The sequence below is a fragment of the Porites lutea genome, chromosome 7 (assembly GCF_958299795.1).
Source record: "Porites lutea chromosome 7, jaPorLute2.1, whole genome shotgun sequence".
Taxonomy (NCBI): Eukaryota; Metazoa; Cnidaria; class Anthozoa; order Scleractinia; family Poritidae; genus Porites; species Porites lutea.
In genome coordinates this window covers 8,331,504-8,349,252 of record NC_133207.1, presented here as the reverse complement: position 1 = coordinate 8,349,252, position 17,749 = coordinate 8,331,504, and the positions used below count along the sequence as shown (strand labels likewise).

Genomic DNA, 17,749 nt, shown 5'->3' with positions numbered 1-17,749 from the left:
TTTTTTTTCAATTTCAAGTGACCTTTCCCGTGAGATAATGATATTTGCTAGGAAGGTGTTCTCCTCTTTTGTAACTGTTGGTAGTGGACCTTTCCTAACATATTCTGGCTCTGGCTAAAGTCAAACAGTGCCTCTAAGCCCTCACTGTAGGCAGACTCAACGAAGCCAGCGGGATAAATATCACTTTATTTATATGTTTAATGGCAGGCAGCCTGGCAAGAAATTTCTCCAAGGAAGGGACTGATGGGTTACTGAGTTATGGTATTTGAGCCAAGAAGCATAAGTGGTAGGGTTATTAGCTGAGATGTTCTCCCCTAGTTGCTGTATGTTTTCTTCAGTAACCAGTTTTTGTTCAATAGTTTTGGTATCATATAAATATCCCTGCACAATCTTAGGGAACTCTTCCCGTGGCTTCCGATAAATTCTTAGCTTTGCAAACTCTGAGGCGAACCATCTTTGTGGTTCAAGTGAGGGACCTGAGGTTTGTTGCATTGTTGTAGATGCGAGGTTGGTGAGTCATCATCGCGCAGTTTTACCATAACGTAGGTAAACAACACAGATACATTCTGCCATTTCCAAGTCCCGGCTTTACATGAACACTGAGTTACAGTTTCTATACATTCGTCAACGGAACTGTCATCAAAGACAATTCTTAAGCTGCGTGGCGTTTCAGTCATTCTCATTGAACGGTAACACTTCCCTTTTATCATGCAGCAATATTCCGAAAGCAGGATTTTGACGTCTTCAAGGTACGCTTCTAGATAGTACTTGTCCCCTTTCTGCTTTCCCTTTTTCGTTTCAAGTCATGTCTTCGAAAACTCCAAAATATATTCAATAATTTTCTCCTTTCCGTCTACCGCTTCCGCCATATTAAACTTCTTTTATACCCCCAGTTTCCAGGCCTCACTCGGCCGGCGTCATTTTGGAGAAGGGACTATTGCTAATAGGGAACTTAAGAACCACGAAGACGACCGGAAGTGAGTTACATTGTACTGCGCAATCCACAAGCTTCGGCAGGTATAGCCTGAAATTCATACGATTCCTTCGAGTCGTTTTCTCCTCTCGACAACGTCTGAATCGACCGGCCGTTAATGCCGTTCAGTGACGTCACTCACTACCCAAAAACCGGGTAGTGATTTTGATTGGTTGTTTGTCTAAACATTCGCATAATTGTGTATAATTATGAAAAATTTTAGCGGGATTGTCGCTAAATCGAACTGCGAATGAAGAATCATTGCGGAGAGTCGGTAGGTTTTTCATTTGGAGCCGCTTTGTGGTTTCGGCGGCCGGTGCTTTTGTTCACGCGAAGTTTTCTGAGATCAATATTATAATTCGACCTTCTTGCTATTTTTACCGTCAAGTGTAATGATTCTGTTAGCTTTTCTTTCTGCTCTCCTTGTTGTTTTCTTCGTTAAGGACCAAGTAGCTTCCTTTCAATTAAAGCAAATCATTGTGTTTTTTAACTAAGTGTTCCATGTGTGTGTTCATTTCATTGCGTGATTGCCACCGAGTTTGATTATAGAATTCAGTACAACCGTTTCAGAGTTGTACTGCATGCAGTTGATAGTTTGAACGTTAAACATGAATTACGATAGAAAAAATAAAGCAATTCTGTATCATGCAGACATTTGCAAACGATACTTCTCGGTTTGCCACTTGAAAGTCGTGTTTTACTTTTTGCATGAATTAAAGCCAATGTCAAGGAGTAGTATCGTCACTGGACGCATTAACGGCCGGTCGATTCAGACGTTATTGAGGGAGTAATAACGACTCGAAGTAATCGGATGAAATTCAGGCTACGGCAGGTATAAATCCACTGTTTTAGGCGATTTTTTAAAGTCCTTTGCATTTTCGTATCCTCGTAAATTCAGGTATCGTTCCTTTCGTCTTCTAACGAGCGATGTTGATTGAAAATTCGGCTAATGAATTGTTTTTACTTGACAACAGCTGTGGAGGCCGAGCGAGCGAACTCGTAAGTGATAAATTTATTTGTACGTATTTAGGTAATGCAAATCATACATCTTTAATACAGAGGAAATAAACTTTATATAGATAACAGCTATCACATCAGAATGTCTCTTTTTCCAAATTTAAACTCTGACAGACACTCGGACTCGGTCATATCTCGCTGGTTGAAAGTTGAATAATCTTCGTACGGAAAGCAAGTGTTTTGCCACTCGAAAAGGTCAGTCACAGTACAAAAAATTCTCCATCGTCAATGAAATTTGACGTACGGCCTAAAAAATAAGATCTTGCATTGTTTTAAAAAGACGCCAATGCGAAAACTTTGTTGCGAACGAACATCACAGTTTTACATTTGTGTTTACATTCAGTGTCGTTGTCGACCTACCGACCGACTGCATCTTAAGTTTCCTTTTTCCCGCCGAAAGCTGCGTCCTCGTTCCAGTCTTTTCCCAGTCAACAGACGTCGTCGTCGTGAGCTTCGTTGTGGTTCTTGAGTTCCCTAATAATGATTGATTATGATAAACTATATCCTCCTCTACTTTGAGGAGTTCAAATTCGTCTAGGGCGAAAATTCGGAAGTTGGCAAAATGCCTAGTGATTACGCCTTTCCGTTTGTTGTGCTGCAGCCGCGTTTCCTCAAACATATATTTTCCAAAAACCGATGTATACGTAAGCGAAACAATAAACACGAACAGAAGGCTTTTCCCCCCTATCATAGTCACTTGGCGTTCACAGCATCAAAAAATCTTTCCATGGGCGTAACCAGTAATTTTCTATAAGTACGCTCAAGTAAGAAAAGAAGCCCCCCCCCCCCCCCCCCCCAAAAAAAAAAAAGACATGCCATTTATTTGAAATGATAACACAAGGAGATTGCGATAATTTTTCCAGTATAGTTCGGCTCTTGTTACATATTTGCATACATAAATACATGTTTACATACATGTTTTTATTTGGGGTCTTATACAATAAATAGTACATCAACTATTTCCAAATCACTAAAATTACAAACAACAAAAATACCTAACCATACATGGGTAATAATTTATTCATTAGTTAATTCCTAGGGTATTTACTTTTGCCGTTTTCCCCTTTTATTTTATCAAAGCATTCGAATACTTGTTACATAGGAGGTGGTAAAATTATGGGGGGGGGGGAGGGGATTCGCAAGTTAAGTTTATTTTTAATCAAGGAGTCTGGGGGCATGCTTCCCAGATAATTTGCAACATCTATATCTTAGAAATGCAATTTATAACATTCTGGGTATAAAATAAGGTTGCGTCCATGACAATTTCCATTGTGATAAAGCAGTTACTATTCTCAGTAGGAAAAGCAGTTATAGATTAAGCTGAGTGCAGTCGTCTGTGTTCACTCTGTGTTCATTCTCAAATTTTGAAGTCAAAACTCCCCGTAGCATGAGCCCTCTAGTCAGAAGGCAATTAAAATAGACTGCAGTGATACTAGGTTGTGATCGATATATTCCAAAACCGGAGAACACCGGAACACGGCCCCGGAAAACCGGGAAGGTAAATTGAACAGAACAAAGACATACGGAAACCTAGTAACATGAATAATTTGACTGATTTTTTATTGTTTCGGGGTGTTCAGGGTCTTAGTAGATGCATGATCTTCGATAACCGGAAATACCCTGGAAAGTCGAGGCAGGTTTTTCTTAGGCTGCTCATCGTGGGGAATATATAGATATATAGATATACATAAAAATATATTACACTCACCGGTAATCAGACAGAGATAGTTCCCGTAATGATACAAGTGCAACAGCTTGGCTGATCCCTGCATTTCCAATTTTCCAGTTGCATAGTAGCGTATGAGAGTAAGATCTTCGGCCGACTTGAAAGTTCCCAAACAATTCATTTAAGTTGCCTCCACAACCTGCAAAGCAAACGGGCAATGTCCCCTGTTATTGCTGGTTTTTAATGTCAGGCCATCAAAAATAAAGGAATCGTTCAATAGATATGGTCCAGAAACAGGGAAATGAAAGGAGATAAATAAGATCCTCGCCAAGATTCAGGTTGGTACATTTTTTCATATGCGAGAAATTCAGAGAAATGTTTTACCCACATTTATAGAATTTTGTATGGAGACGCCATGCTGGTCCAAGACGGCGTCGGAAACAAACAGATACATATGTCACTGAGGTTTGCTGCAAAAGCGTGCATTTATCTCTCGAAGAACTCATAAACATTAAAATAGCGTTATTTTTTTCAAACAAAATGACTGTTCAGAAATTTCTTGGATATACATTTTTGATAAAAATCAGTGATGAAAAGCCATAATAGGGCCATTTATACGAGGAAAAATAAGATGCGTCTTTCATAAGACGCGTCTTAAATAAGACGCGAACTTTCCGTATAAACGGGACATTTCGTCTAAAATAAGACGGGGCTTAGCTAAGACGCGTCTTATTAGATAAGACATGTTGGTATAAATGGTGCAGTTCGCGTCTTATGTAAGACGCGTCTTATTTTTCCTCGTATAAATGGCCCTAATGTCTCGACCTCACCGAGGTCATTTTCGAGTGCGAGTTTCATAACTATAACGGTTTTAAAATAGTTTAAAATGTAAGAATACAATGAACAACAAAAAGCGATAAAACGTGTAAACGATAAGTGATAAATTATTTTTTTAAAAACATGGAAATAAATAATAATTATAAAGGTAAATTATAATTATCATAAAAATTATCCCAGAATCCTTTGAGGCAAGTTTTTTTTTAAAGCTTTGCAACTTTGACAATTTTATACGTAGAAGAATGTCAGACCATAACAAGATAACATTTGCCATAAAATATCTCCTCATGTCACCCCTAGGGTGATGACGCCATCAGTCACGTGACCATTGCTGAATAAGGTTTTTTTGTTGCTGTGACAAGATTTCATCATTGGGTTAAAATAAAATAGCATTTTGAGGTTTGGTTGTGTGGAGCATTTAAAAATAACCAGTTTATGTCCGGAGTTTAAAATTTAAGTGGGCAATGAGCATAAGCGCAAAAAGTCGGGAAACTAGGCCGAGGGCTGTAGAGAATTGACATTTCATCACACGGCAGAGAAAATTTGTAGGAAAGTAATGTTCTACCTGACAATTTTTTTCGTTACCCAAACAGGGACATGACGTCATCAGTCACGTAATCTGAGCGTTTTGAATATTTTAGGTCGTTGTTAAAGTACATATTTCGCCATAGATCTGCAAGTTTTTGTTGTTTTTCTCCACAAATCTTTACGCTCTATTACCCCTAAGTAATTATTATTCCATTATTCCAGAAGAAGAAGAAGAAGAAGCAGAAGAAGAAGAAGAAGAAGAAGAAGAAGAAGAAGAAGAAGAAGAAGAAGAAGAAGAAGAAGAAGAAGAAGAAGAAGAAGAGGAAGAAGAAGAGGAAGAAGAAGAAGAAGAAGAAGAAGAAGAAGAAGAAGAAGAAGAAGAAGAAGAAGCAGAAGAAGCAGAAGAAGCAGATGAAGAAGAAGAAGAAGAAGAAGAAGAAGAAGAAGCAGAAGAAGCAGAAGAAGAAGATGAAGAAGAAGAAGAAGAAGAAGAAGAAGAAGCAGAAGAAGCAGAAGAAGAAGATGAAGAAGAAGAAGAAGAAGAAGAAGAAGAAGCAGAAGAAGCAGAAGAAGAAGAAGAAGATGAAGAAGAAGAAGAAGAAGAAGAAGAAGCAGAAGAAGCAGAAGAAGAAGATGAAGAAGAAGAAGAAGAAGAAGAAGAAGAAGAAGAAGAAGATGAAGAAGAAGAAGAAGCAGAAGAAGAAGCAGAAGAAGAAGCAGAAGAAGAAGAAGAAGAAGAAGAAGAAGAAGAAGAAGAAGAAGAAGACGACGACGACGAAGAAAAAGAAGGCTAATTAAAGCCGATGTAAACAAATAATTAAGCGCGGATGGAATCACTCTGTTCAGAGTTGGTTTCAGTTCTTTGATAAAAAGCATTTCAAAAATAAGGCAATCAAGTTTGTTGTGGCACTTTCTTAACCTTCTAAAATTTCGCGCAAATTCATTTGGGGACATGTTGTACTGATCCCTCAGGTGGTTTCCGATTGTAGGTCGAAACGAAGTCTAAACGTCGTGGCCTTTCATCACTGATTTTTATCACAGCATTATGACATAAAATATCACCCGTTGTTATGTACTGCCAATACGACTGGGGTCCTGCGCCTTTAGGCGTAAAGGCTGCTACGGCTATTTTATAGCGAGTTGCTGCCTTGAGACCTCTTAATATCACCATGTTAACATACGGACTCCTGGTTTTCAGCGATTTTTTCGTATACGGGTAATAATACTCGTGATAGTAGATTGTGTATCCAAGGAGACGCCCATTGGCAAATTGCTGAGGGAGAGGATCCCACTGTACTTTAACTTGATCAAACCGTACGTTAGTCACCATGATATAAGATGGTGCTCTTCTGGGAACTAAAAACAAAACAAGGTGATTGAATGTAGTAAAAATAAGTGTACTCTTTTGGCCCATACTAAGTTAATGGCAGTATATAATACTGTAATAATTAATTAAACAAATCATGCAATGCTACAGAAACGGTGAAGACAACAAGAACGGTAAAAAAACAAAAAACAAAACAAACAACAATCAACTTTGCACGTGCAGTACACTTTTTTGTACATTTCTTTGCAGTTGTTTCGCGCAAATACAACCTGAAACTTCCAGAAACTTCCTAATTACACGTTTCATGGAGGAAATGTCGTACGTGTTCTTGTTGACTTTTTTCACTGCCGCTCATTTTCACCTTGGTGGCCACTAGGATTTCTCATTTTCTTACCGCCGCTACAAAATTGCATGATTTTTTTTATTTTGTTTAATGAAACTAAAAATATTAAAGACAGCCTCGCTTTTAGCCCTGGCTAAATCTATTTAGTATATACTAAAACAGTGGATAGTGTTTTTCGTGCGCTCTGATTGGCTACTCAATCAGTGAATATCGATCCTGCACTATTCAATGGTCACCTCCATTTCCTCTGAGCGAGCGACGCCAAGCTCGCTTAAGTTGCGAGCAAAATGCCTTCCCATTTTGCTGCCGTGACAAACGAAGAAATTTCACAACTAATCAAGCAAGCTGTTCCCGAAATACACGAAGAAGGAGACAAAATTCGGTTTGGAAGTTTTAACAGGTAAAGCTTTGTCTTTTTGACTTTAATTTATCGATAAAACCGGTGAAAAAGTTTTTTGTTTACAAATGCAAATTAAGCGTGTCTTGTGTTACTTCATTTAGTTGACTTGTTCATAAATAAGCTTAAACTAAATTTAATCATCTTTTTTACAGAATGATTTTAAATAAAAAAAGAATTCACAACTCCGTTTGAAGAAATTTCCCCACAAGAGCTAAAGAAATGCCTTCAAAAGTTTCATTTGTCGGCAAGAAAAGCGACGACCGCGGCTCTTCGGTCACTGCGCGCCAAAATTGTAATCGTTGGCAACAGTAAGTGAGTTAAAAATCATCATTTTTGTGCTCAATTAGCTCACTGTTTTAGTATATACTAAGACAATTATTCACCTCAGTGTCGGTGGCTAGTGGTAGTGAGTTACCTCGCCACTTCGCGGCCTTGGTAAATACGCACCTCTAGCCACCTCCACTTCGGCGAATAATTGTTATTTATTAGGTAATCAAATGGTATACTTGTGATGAATTATTTCCAAATTTCAGTAGTCACCACTTGATTACACATACCAGTTACTATAATTATCTATTATATTTTAGTATATACACACTCAGTGATCTTGGTGATTTAAGCGATCTGATTGGTTCGCTATCTCGAACTATTCAATAATATTCACCTCCTAGCGAGTGGATAATGTGTGAGCTCGGTGTTTTTCCCATTTTTTTTTTTACAGAATGATCTTTTATAAGTCGACAAAATCCTAGGGCTGACTTTTTTTAAGGCAAGAAAAGACTTGGAAGGATTCAATAAGGTGTTTTTCAATTTACTGTAGCTGAGTTTTGTGCTGGATGGATTGTTTACAATTCCCGTGTATTCGCGTAGAAGAAGCCGTTTCGTGAACTCAGCGTTTTCTAACAAGAAACCTTTTGGCTCAAAAATCGAGGTTTATTTAAGAAAAACAAATTTAAAAGGAAATATTTGCAAAAAAATAAAAGAATGATACAGGATGACGACGTCTTACCTCAAACAACCGAGCCGCCATTTTTGTCAGTACTTCATACGAAGAACGACACAACAAACCCTTTTGGCTATAAACTTGGCGAGTAAACAGAATACAACAAAGCTCTTTTTTTCTTAGGTAAGGAAACAGTTGAAACTTTTAGCAGTTCCATTTAAGCCATTACGTTGTTGTTTGCGAAATGATAAACTTGTGAAATGCCATGTTTGAAAATTCTGCAAAGATCTATTTTTTAAACTTACGCGTGATTTGATCTGTCAATAAAATCGTTTTTTTTAATGGTTTCCTTTCTGATTTTGTTGAGATCACTTCGTGAGTATATACTAAAACAGTTATTCTTCTCAATCTCGGTGAATAGTGGCTTTGGGAATATTTACCTCGCCGCTTTCGCAACTCGGTAAATACTTAGCCACTATTTACCTCGATTTCAAAGAATAATTGTTAAATAATCACTGTATAATCGGTCATATGCACATACACCCTGTAATAATTATTCAGTAAGGGATTTTTTCTGTAGCTTACGAATGCATTTACTATCCCTTGCTTATTTTCGTTTTTTCCTTTAACTTTCCCTATATTTGACATGGACTCTAGCATGCCGATTTATTATTAAAGTCACATATTTGTGTCATATGTAGAGCAAAAAAGTAATTGCAATCCATACCATCAAGAAATCTACTAGAGAGAAGCTTTAACGGAAGTTACAATGCTTTTACGTGTTATCTTGAGAAACGATAACCTAGTGACAGTGAAATAAAGTATTATTTTCGTTCTTGGCGTAGCGTGGCTTGGCGTGGCGTGACGTGTTTTGCCCAAAACGTTATACAACACTTACTTCCTCCCTCTGTTAGGGCTGTGACGTTTGAGCTGTTGTAGGGTTGACCATGGCTGTTTATTCCAACGACGTTTACTTGATATTCAGTGTAAGCTGACAGCCCCAAAACGTTTGCACTGTGTAAATCTCCAGAAAGGACTGCTGCTCTTGGTAGGTTACCATGGTGAGCATTTGCGATATAATAGAGTACGGTGTCGTTGATGAGCGGTGCTAAATTCTCCCAGTGAACTGTCATCGAAGTTCTTGAGGTGTTGTCAACGGTCACATTCCAGTTAATAGGTAAAGCTTAAAAAATGATACATAAATCAACCGATATCTCCATGTATGAATATTACAGTAGAACCCCGAAATATCGAACCTCTATAGAACGAAGTCCTCAGTATAACGAACGATTTTCTTTAATTTGCCCTAGTAACAAAAACATATATGGAAAAGAACCTCGCTAACACAAAAACTCGCTATAGGGAACAAATTTTGCCAGTTCCTTGACCCTTTGTGATATCGAGGTTCCATTGTACTAAGCTTTTGTCAAGATCTGTTGGAGGCTGTGCAACGTTTGCTCGAATCAGTGAGTACAACTAGACCAATAATTCTAAATGGAAGTAATAACAAAAAGGGCAACGCATACAAATCTTCTCAATTAGCTGGGGTGTTTCTTGGTGTTACGGAAACTATTGTTGTTTCGCTTTTGGCATCCTATCTAGAATGCTAATATATGCCAAATTTAATATATCAGAGAGTTTTATCTACCTATATCATTTATTCATTTAGCAGATGTAAGGATTCTAACCTGAGAAAAGACCTTTCTTCATAATTCCGTATTGAAGCTTGAGGCGACTGTTGCTGCTTAAATGTATCTGAACAGTTATGTTATCGGCATTTCCAAATCCAACCTGACCGAAAGATCGCAGATCAGGCGAATAAGAATATCCGCCCTGCCAAACCAGCGATCCATTTCCGCCAGTTATTTTCACATATTCCCTAAATATAAGAAGAAAAACGTAATAAAAAAAAATCATAAACAGGTAAATAATAATAGTAATAATAATAATAATAATAATAATAATAATAATAAACTTTAAAACGCTGATAGATAGGTTATGATTCCTAACAGCAGAGAAAAGATGTCACGTTGCCATGGTAGCAAAATTTTTAAGAGCCATTTTCTGAGAAAATCGAGAATCGCAAGACACTCGTCAAAAAATCGAATTTTTTATTATTTTGCCAAAACATCCCTTTTAGTGACCTAATTTAAGGAAAAATAGTTTTGGGTTCAAACGATTCATTTTAAAGGAGAAATTAAAAAAAGTTTAAAAAATCGATTTTATTCCTGTTTTTCGAACAAAACACGGCAGGATGCAATGGCAACTTCGAGAGAAGGGTGAACGCGTAAGAAACATTCCCTAACACTGAAACTTCACCGAATTATTATTTTGTTCTTACTCTTGAAAACCTTAGAAGAAAAATTGAAAAACAATGTCTTATATTTTTATAATCGACAAGTCTAAAGAGGTCATATTTGTGACGTTAGACATGCTAGAAAACGAAGGCCAACTTTGACTATTAAAAAAGGCCTCTGGTATATGCCGCTTGATCATAAAATCAATATAAAATGGAACCTTGGCTTTTGTACTAACTTACTGGAAAGTTTTAGCTCTGGAAATCAAATATCATCCTGACACTAAAGCAAGCGGTGAGAGCAATTGAATTGGGAAATTTATGCAAATTAGACGGCTTGCGGACGGTTGTCAAACTAAAAGAAAGGTTTTACATGAAAGGATTACTCACCATTGCTTGTAACACGTTTTTACGGCAAGGAAAGTTATTTCCAACTTCTGTTGCGTCGGTTTGAGTCACAAAATCCATAATTTTAAGCCAAAAGGTCCAAAAGACAAACGCACGTTTGCTCAGCGACTGCGCCAGAATCCGGCCGTGAATCGAAATGAAGTCACATCACGTCACTGCGGTCCTTTAGAAGCAAGAGTTGCAAGAGTTTTTACTTCAGTCAGGAGGCCAAAAGATTGAAAATTCATCGCAAACTAATGACTTCGATTTTGAAAACCTTTCATCACTTCAATCGTTCGCCGGCTGATAATAAACATCACACAAGATCGTATGACCTTTGGCGTGTGACCGGAAATCGGTCACACCCTCAAGTCACGTTAGCATACTGTCACGAATTTCGATTTTTCACGTTTGCTTTCGACAAAAAATAGACTCATCGAAATAAAATCAGGCCTGCTTTATTTATTTATTTATTTTTTAATTTCTTTTATAGCCTGCAGAACTTGTTCCCCATGCATCGCGCGTGTCTCGCGCCCCCAGTCCGCTTCGCAGTGCTAGCGTGAAAAGCGCAAAAAACTGAAATTGACTCCTGTTCTGCAGTTGATTTCTTTTATAGACACCTTCTAGGCATTGACAGGCTGTGAAAAAAGTGTATTTTTATTATTATTATTTTTTGAAGTGCTACATCATTTTCCTATAAATTTCAAACGTAACTGCTAAAAGACTGTTTGGAACCCATGGATGGAGAAAAGCTGTGCCGGAGAGAAGGTCAACCTCCCAGCCGAGCCAACTTTTGCGAGCGTTTATATGAGGAAAAAACTGACCACTTTGTCCGAGTAAACAGTGCTTGCGCATGCTGTCTTTGTCTAGCCTTGACCGTGTTGTCCCAACTACAATCGGCGACAAAATTGTTGAGACAAATAGGGATACTTCGGAGAACAAACGAATCCGCACCCTCCCCTGTCCCCTCCATTCAAAGTTGGGGTGTTTGTTGTTTTCTATAGGTAGCTAGAACAAGGGCACAACATTGTACGGAGGGGATGGAGGAGGAAAGCTATATTTCCTCCTTTTGAAGTTCATAAAACGTAGAAAAGCCTACTTTTGGGCGAAGTGTCTCAACTCATTTTTGTCGCCGATTGTAGCTGGGCGAGCCAAAGTGGAGAAATATTAGCCGGGCTGGAAGGGTGAGGCCACCACTACCGGCTCAGTGGAGGGCTGACTTCCGGAAGCCCTCAACTCCGCCCACTACTGGTAGTAAGGCGTCTATCCGAACCAACCTTTTGTTTCTCATGTAAATGGTTTACCAAGTTTTGTAAGGAAATGGAGGAAAAGTTGGCTCGCCCAGGGTAGCTTGGGAGGTGAGTAAACACCAGATAACCCCAATAATAAGCACAAACTTTGATTGTCAGTTAGATGTCTACTATTTTAAGTAAGCGACCTGCATGTGATTGTCGCATCCATGCCCCCTTCCAGATCCCCTTTATTATCGGTAAGCCTCTGATAGGTCAAAGTAATACAGTCGTACCTCCAGTAAGCGACCACTAAAAATGCAAAGACTTAGTGGTCCCTAACGGGAGGTGGTCGTTTAGAAGAATCGGACCACATGGGGTCTATTCCGAGAAGAGGTCCAGGCACATTCAATTAAATGGCGGTGTAACAAATTCCTGGCAAAATATTATCTTTTACCTCTTTTGACAAATACAGCTTTTAAATCATGCTCAATTTAAAGAGGGATTCAGGTGAGTGAGATATAGAATAGTCTAGAATCACAACATAATCTTCACTTTGTTGGCTACATCTACTAAGTTAGGATATGTGTAGTTCCACGATGTCGCTAAAGGTCTTCAAATTTTCTAAGGAACATAGTGCACACAGCAAAAATAGAGAGCAGAGAATGCGTCAATTGGTCGCTTATGGAAAACAATTAACCGTGACGCCCACAAAGTGGTCGCAGTCACTTACAGAAGGTGGTCGTTTACTGGAAGTTCCAACTGTAAGGCTTTGACTGGGAAAATTTGGTCTTTTGGATTGGCAGTCGAACATGAAGGTTGGACTGTGTAAGCCACCATCACCTCACTGTGAGTGACGAGAGCCAGGAAAGTATAGTATACACTCCCTTAGGATACACAGAATCGTTGTTTTGAGGTCCCGTTTAGCGAAATGGATCATTCAAGGGAGGTGTTGAAGTCCCATAGTGAAATTTATAAGGTTTATGGGTTTTTAGTGCAAGACGAAACACAATGCTTAGGGCCCTGTTGTTCAAACGTTTAACAACAGGAAATCACTATCAAGCGAATAAGAAGAAGCAGGGTGAAAGCGTTAGTCCCGGGGGCGTTAGTCAACTTTTCGAACATACAGCCCCTCAGTCACTCTCCTCCGCAGACTTACCCTGGGCGACCAGGATAGGGGAATATAATACTCGACCTTCCTTGCATCATCGCGAGAGCCTATAGCCTTCACTTTCTTTTGGCTCGTCCTACAATCCTACCCAACGTTCGTGGGACAGGAAGGTCTGTTTGCGAGGCTTGGGAATCTAGGGAGACTATGGTAGCATGGTGTAAATAGCCAGGATGAGCTACTTTGTCCACACGAACCAAGAGGATTGGGTCTGCTAGAAGAAATCAGGTGTAGCTTTCTGTGATAAGTAATATTCCAACAGTATAGGATCATAGTTTGAAGCCATTTCACAATCACTAGTTTCCGCGCTCCTCTACCGGCGAGTTGTGGACAAAAGCAGCTGATAGCTGTATGCGAACCTTTTTTCCACAAAATGGTTTCTGGGTTTTCGCATTCGACAGTGTCATGTATTGATTTTTTTTAATCGTAGTCGAGGTCTTTTTAATTATATACTGTCTATCTGACTGACTGTTTCTTTGTGTTTTTTTTTTTCTGGTAAACAGGTTTCATAATTTGGTCGTGGTTGGGGTTATAGGCTCCTGATCGTGAGCAAATAGCGAAAAAATCAACAAGCAAAACCAAAAGTAAACTGTAGCGTTGAATCCGTTGGCCACGGAGAATTGGTATTATTCTGCAAGTTCTTTACTACAGCAAGAGAGTATACTCCCTTGACTATGGGACATTGGGCCGGGGGAACTTAGTATTTTGACCCGGCATAGGGGAGGAGGGGAGGGGGAGGGGGTACTCTGGCCAGATTCCAAGTCACGGGGATGATCGAAGTATGTTTTTTTCTTAGTTTGAAAATATTTTGAACAATTTTTTTTTTTTTAGCTGTGGCTTTACTTAAGTATTCAAAATATTCGTTCTTTTTTGGTCTTAATTTTCGCTTCCACGGATCACTCACGACACTTGGAATCCGAGGTACCCCTCCTGTTTAGTACTTCGAAAGCAAAAAAGCTGTTTCAAAGCCTAGTAGGTAAATAAAAGAAAAATAAATATGCATGGCTGTTTCTACTGCGATGAGAGGATTTCTTGTCAAAAAATATGAAAACTGTATTAAAATTGCTGACAACAGCTACGAAAATTTCGTGACAGCATGATGACGTGACTAAAGCGTGTGACCAATTTCCGGTCACACCAAAGGTCATACGATCTTATGCGATGTTTATTATCAGCCGACGAACGATTGAAGTGATGAAAGGTTTTCAAAATCGAAGTCATTAGTTTGCGATGAATTTTTATTCCTTTTGCCTCCTGACTGAAGTAAAAACTCTTGTAACTCTTGCTTCGACGTGTTGTGACTTTATTTCGATTCACGGCCGGATTCGGACGCAGTTGCTGAGCAAACGTACGTTTGTCTTTTGGCTAAAAATTATATATTTTGTGACTCAAAACGACGAAAAAGAAGTTGGAAATAACTTTCCTTGCCGTAAAAACGTGTTACAAGCAATGGTGAGTAATCCTTTCATGTAAAACCTTTCTTTTAGTTTGACAACCGTCCGCAAGCCGTCTAATTTGCATAAATTTCCCAATTCAATTGCTCTCACCGCTTGCTTTGGTGTCAGGATGATATTTTATTTTCAGAGCTAAAACTTTCCAGTAAGTTAGTACAAAAGCCAAGGTTCCATTTTATATTGATTTTATGATCAAGCGGCATATACCAGAGGCCTTTTTTAATAGTCAAAGTTGGCCTTCATTTTCTAGCACGTCTAACGTCACAAATATGACCTCTTTACACTTGTCGATTATAAAAATGTAAAGCATTGTTTATCAAATTTTCTTTTAGGACTTTCAAGAGTAAGAACAAAATAATAATTCGGTGAAGTTTCAATGTCAGGGAATGTTTCTTACGCGTTCACCCTTCTCTCGAAGTTGCCATTGCATCCTGCCGTGTTTTGTGCGAAAAACGAGCATAAAATCGATTTTTCAAACTTTTCCTAATTTCTCCTTTAAAATGAATCGTTTGAACCCAAAACTATTTTTCCTTAAATAAGGTCACTAAAAGGGATGTTTTGGCAAAATAAAAAAAAATTCGATTTTTTGACGAGTGTCGTGCGATTCTCGATTTTCTCAGATAATGGCTCTTAAATCTCAAAACTCTTTCTAGGCGGAGACGGCCATTGCATTGTCAACAATGGAAAAGTATGAGCTAGAAACGCTTATTCAAAAAAGGAGAATAACTACTTTACTTTCAATCACGTGGTCAGCAGCTATGCCATTTTTTTTACAACAAATGAAAGCTTTTATATGAGAAAAGCTTTTTTGTTTACTTTCGGTACATCATCTTTTCCGCCGTTTCATTTCTTTTTTTTTTTTTTTTTTTACAACTCGCGTCATTCAAAACTTTGCCAAAAGTTGGGGACATGCGTCGGTTGTTTGCGAGCCTCCATTGCAAAATTACATAATCTGTAGGGTATGATCCATTTGGCCTGTCTAAGGTTGTTAAAGACAACCCTACAATATCAAACAAATCTTGGAGAAAGGTGTTAAGTAATCAGAGATAATAATTTCACGTAGTACCCGTAAAATGCCAAATCTTGTATCCACACTACCGCAACTGCCTGATTTATGCCCCCTCTGCGAATGACAAAGGTACATGTAACATAGCTCGGGCGCCCGTTGGAACCAATCTCGAAGAGGCCAAAAGACCGATCTGTGTATCCTTGGCAACCTAATTGACAGTAAGAAAACAAGAAATTTTAGTTGCTTGATGAAGTTTAACTTAGTTTTTATTTTCAATCTAGTTAAATCATTCCAAACATTCTGCGATTTCGCTACCATGTGTCAAAACCAATTTATACCAGTCGTAAAATGAGTGGAATTACTATAAAATAGATTATTCTTCAGGTCGGAATAATAAATATAATGTATGATATATCTCAATGTTCTATCTATTTCTTGGGAAAGAAGACGACTGCTAGCAGTCAGTAGTAAATGGTGTGTTCTAGAGTAAAAAAAGAAAAAAAAGTATTTCTAGCGCTGATTTCGAACTAGTGGTCTGTGAGGTCTGTTTCAAACGGCATGCTACTGCCGGGCTAAGCTGGCTCAACTGAAACGCTTCGACTGTAGCCAACTTGGTTTCAGAAGTCCAATAAAATAGCTCTTGAAAAAAACAAGGAATAAAAGTAGAAAGCAACTTTCGAAATGTATCCTAATGTATCTCCAACTTATGAATAGAGTTTGGCTTGACAGTATCGCGTCATCTGAAACGGACTTGCGAGTATTTAAACCATGAAAATGACGTCATCAAGGTGCAGTTTATCTCTCGCGAGCAATTTAATAAATTCAAGTTAAAAACAGTCAATGTTATTGTAAAAACAAAGTAAATTTTTTTTCATGGTCTTTACATTCATAGACAATTAAAATGACGTCAAAATGTATAGAACACTTTGCAGTGAAACACAGTAGGTTGCGTACAGACTTCTCGATCCTCGAGCAACAAAGAAAATAGGAGACGTGTTCGTGCAGGCTATGAAATTATTCGCCTATAGTTTGTGGTGACACTTGAGTTTTGAACAATCTAATGTCAGGTCCGTGCAGTGTTACAGCCAGAGAAAGTTTGACTTGAAAGACAAAGTGGCCCCTAGAGTCTCCCTTTTAAGGGCCATCTTTTTTTTTTCTTTAGGAAAGGGCCCATCATCTTTTTCAAGCCGCCATAATAAACATCCATGGGTAACCCATGAGCACTTCCGATGATACATCACTAATTTGAGGCTATAATATAGTATCCAGGCTGCTCTCAATTATGATGCTGAGTTATTCGCTCTGATTGATCGAGCTTAACTTGTACCCTTTTTGACCTGCTTTTTGCTATTGTTCTGTACTGAAAACAGCTATTGGATGAAAAAAAAAAAAAAAAGGATTGCTTTTAAAATCCTAAGCGTGTTCGCTTGCAACCCTGTAGAAGGAAAGGACCAAATTGGTTGCTTAAATTTCTTTATTCTGGGGGCCATCTCTTATTGCAACGCGTGATTTCCACAGAGGCGCGTTCTGGCAGAAAAACTGTCTCTATGGTCTATAAGATTTGTTGTCGATCTGTTCAATTTACCAGTAATGACAGAGTATTTAGATGACTGAGGTCCAGTTCCCGTGCTTGTGAACCCAGCCACCCAGACTCTGTAGGAATGTGCTACCTTCAAACCACTCAACACCACCATATGGACATCCGGGCTACTCGAGTTGACTCGTCTCGTGCTATACCGATAATAGGGATACTCTTCGTAGCTGACTACATATCCCAGTAGTCGCCCATTTACACTATGCTGAGGTATTGGATTCCATTGTACCTTTAATTCAGTGAAATGCAGCGTAGAAACTCGTAATCCCGAAGGTGCAACGCTTGGTACTGGGAAAGTTAAAACATTAACAAGTGATGATATTAGTGAGAAGGTATGCAAAAGAGAAGAAAATTTCCTTCATTTGGTCATCAGGGGTTTCTGATATCCAAGTGATACTTAAGCTCAATATCAAAATAAAGGTTACAAACCAGGCTCCAGCTATTCAAAAGGTGGATAGCGCTATCTACTGGACAAATCTCTGTTCAGTGGACAACGCAATAGGCCATTTTAGCCGAGCTCTCGCGCGCGCGAAGCGCGCGCAGCGGAGCACCATGGGTAACAAAATTTGGTAAACTAT

General features: G+C 38.7%; 1 protein-coding gene across 1 annotated transcript in view; it reads right to left on the bottom strand.

Annotated features, from left to right (window-relative positions):
* LOC140944400 (protein sidekick-2-like) overlaps positions 1-17,455 on the bottom strand; it is a 51,597-nt gene extending 34,142 nt beyond the window's left edge. Inside the window, exons 1-6 of the mRNA XM_073393548.1 lie at positions 17,163-17,455; positions 15,635-15,785; positions 9,723-9,913; positions 8,933-9,217; positions 6,084-6,377; positions 3,699-3,855 (exon numbers count right to left, since the gene is read on the bottom strand). Coding sequence (XP_073249649.1) covers positions 3,699-3,855; positions 6,084-6,377; positions 8,933-9,217; positions 9,723-9,913; positions 15,635-15,785; positions 17,163-17,271 — 1,187 coding nt within the window. The 5' untranslated portion in view covers positions 17,272-17,455. The remainder of the gene's footprint in view (positions 1-3,698; positions 3,856-6,083; positions 6,378-8,932; positions 9,218-9,722; positions 9,914-15,634; positions 15,786-17,162) is intronic.
* Between the last annotated feature and the right edge of the window lie 294 nt (positions 17,456-17,749).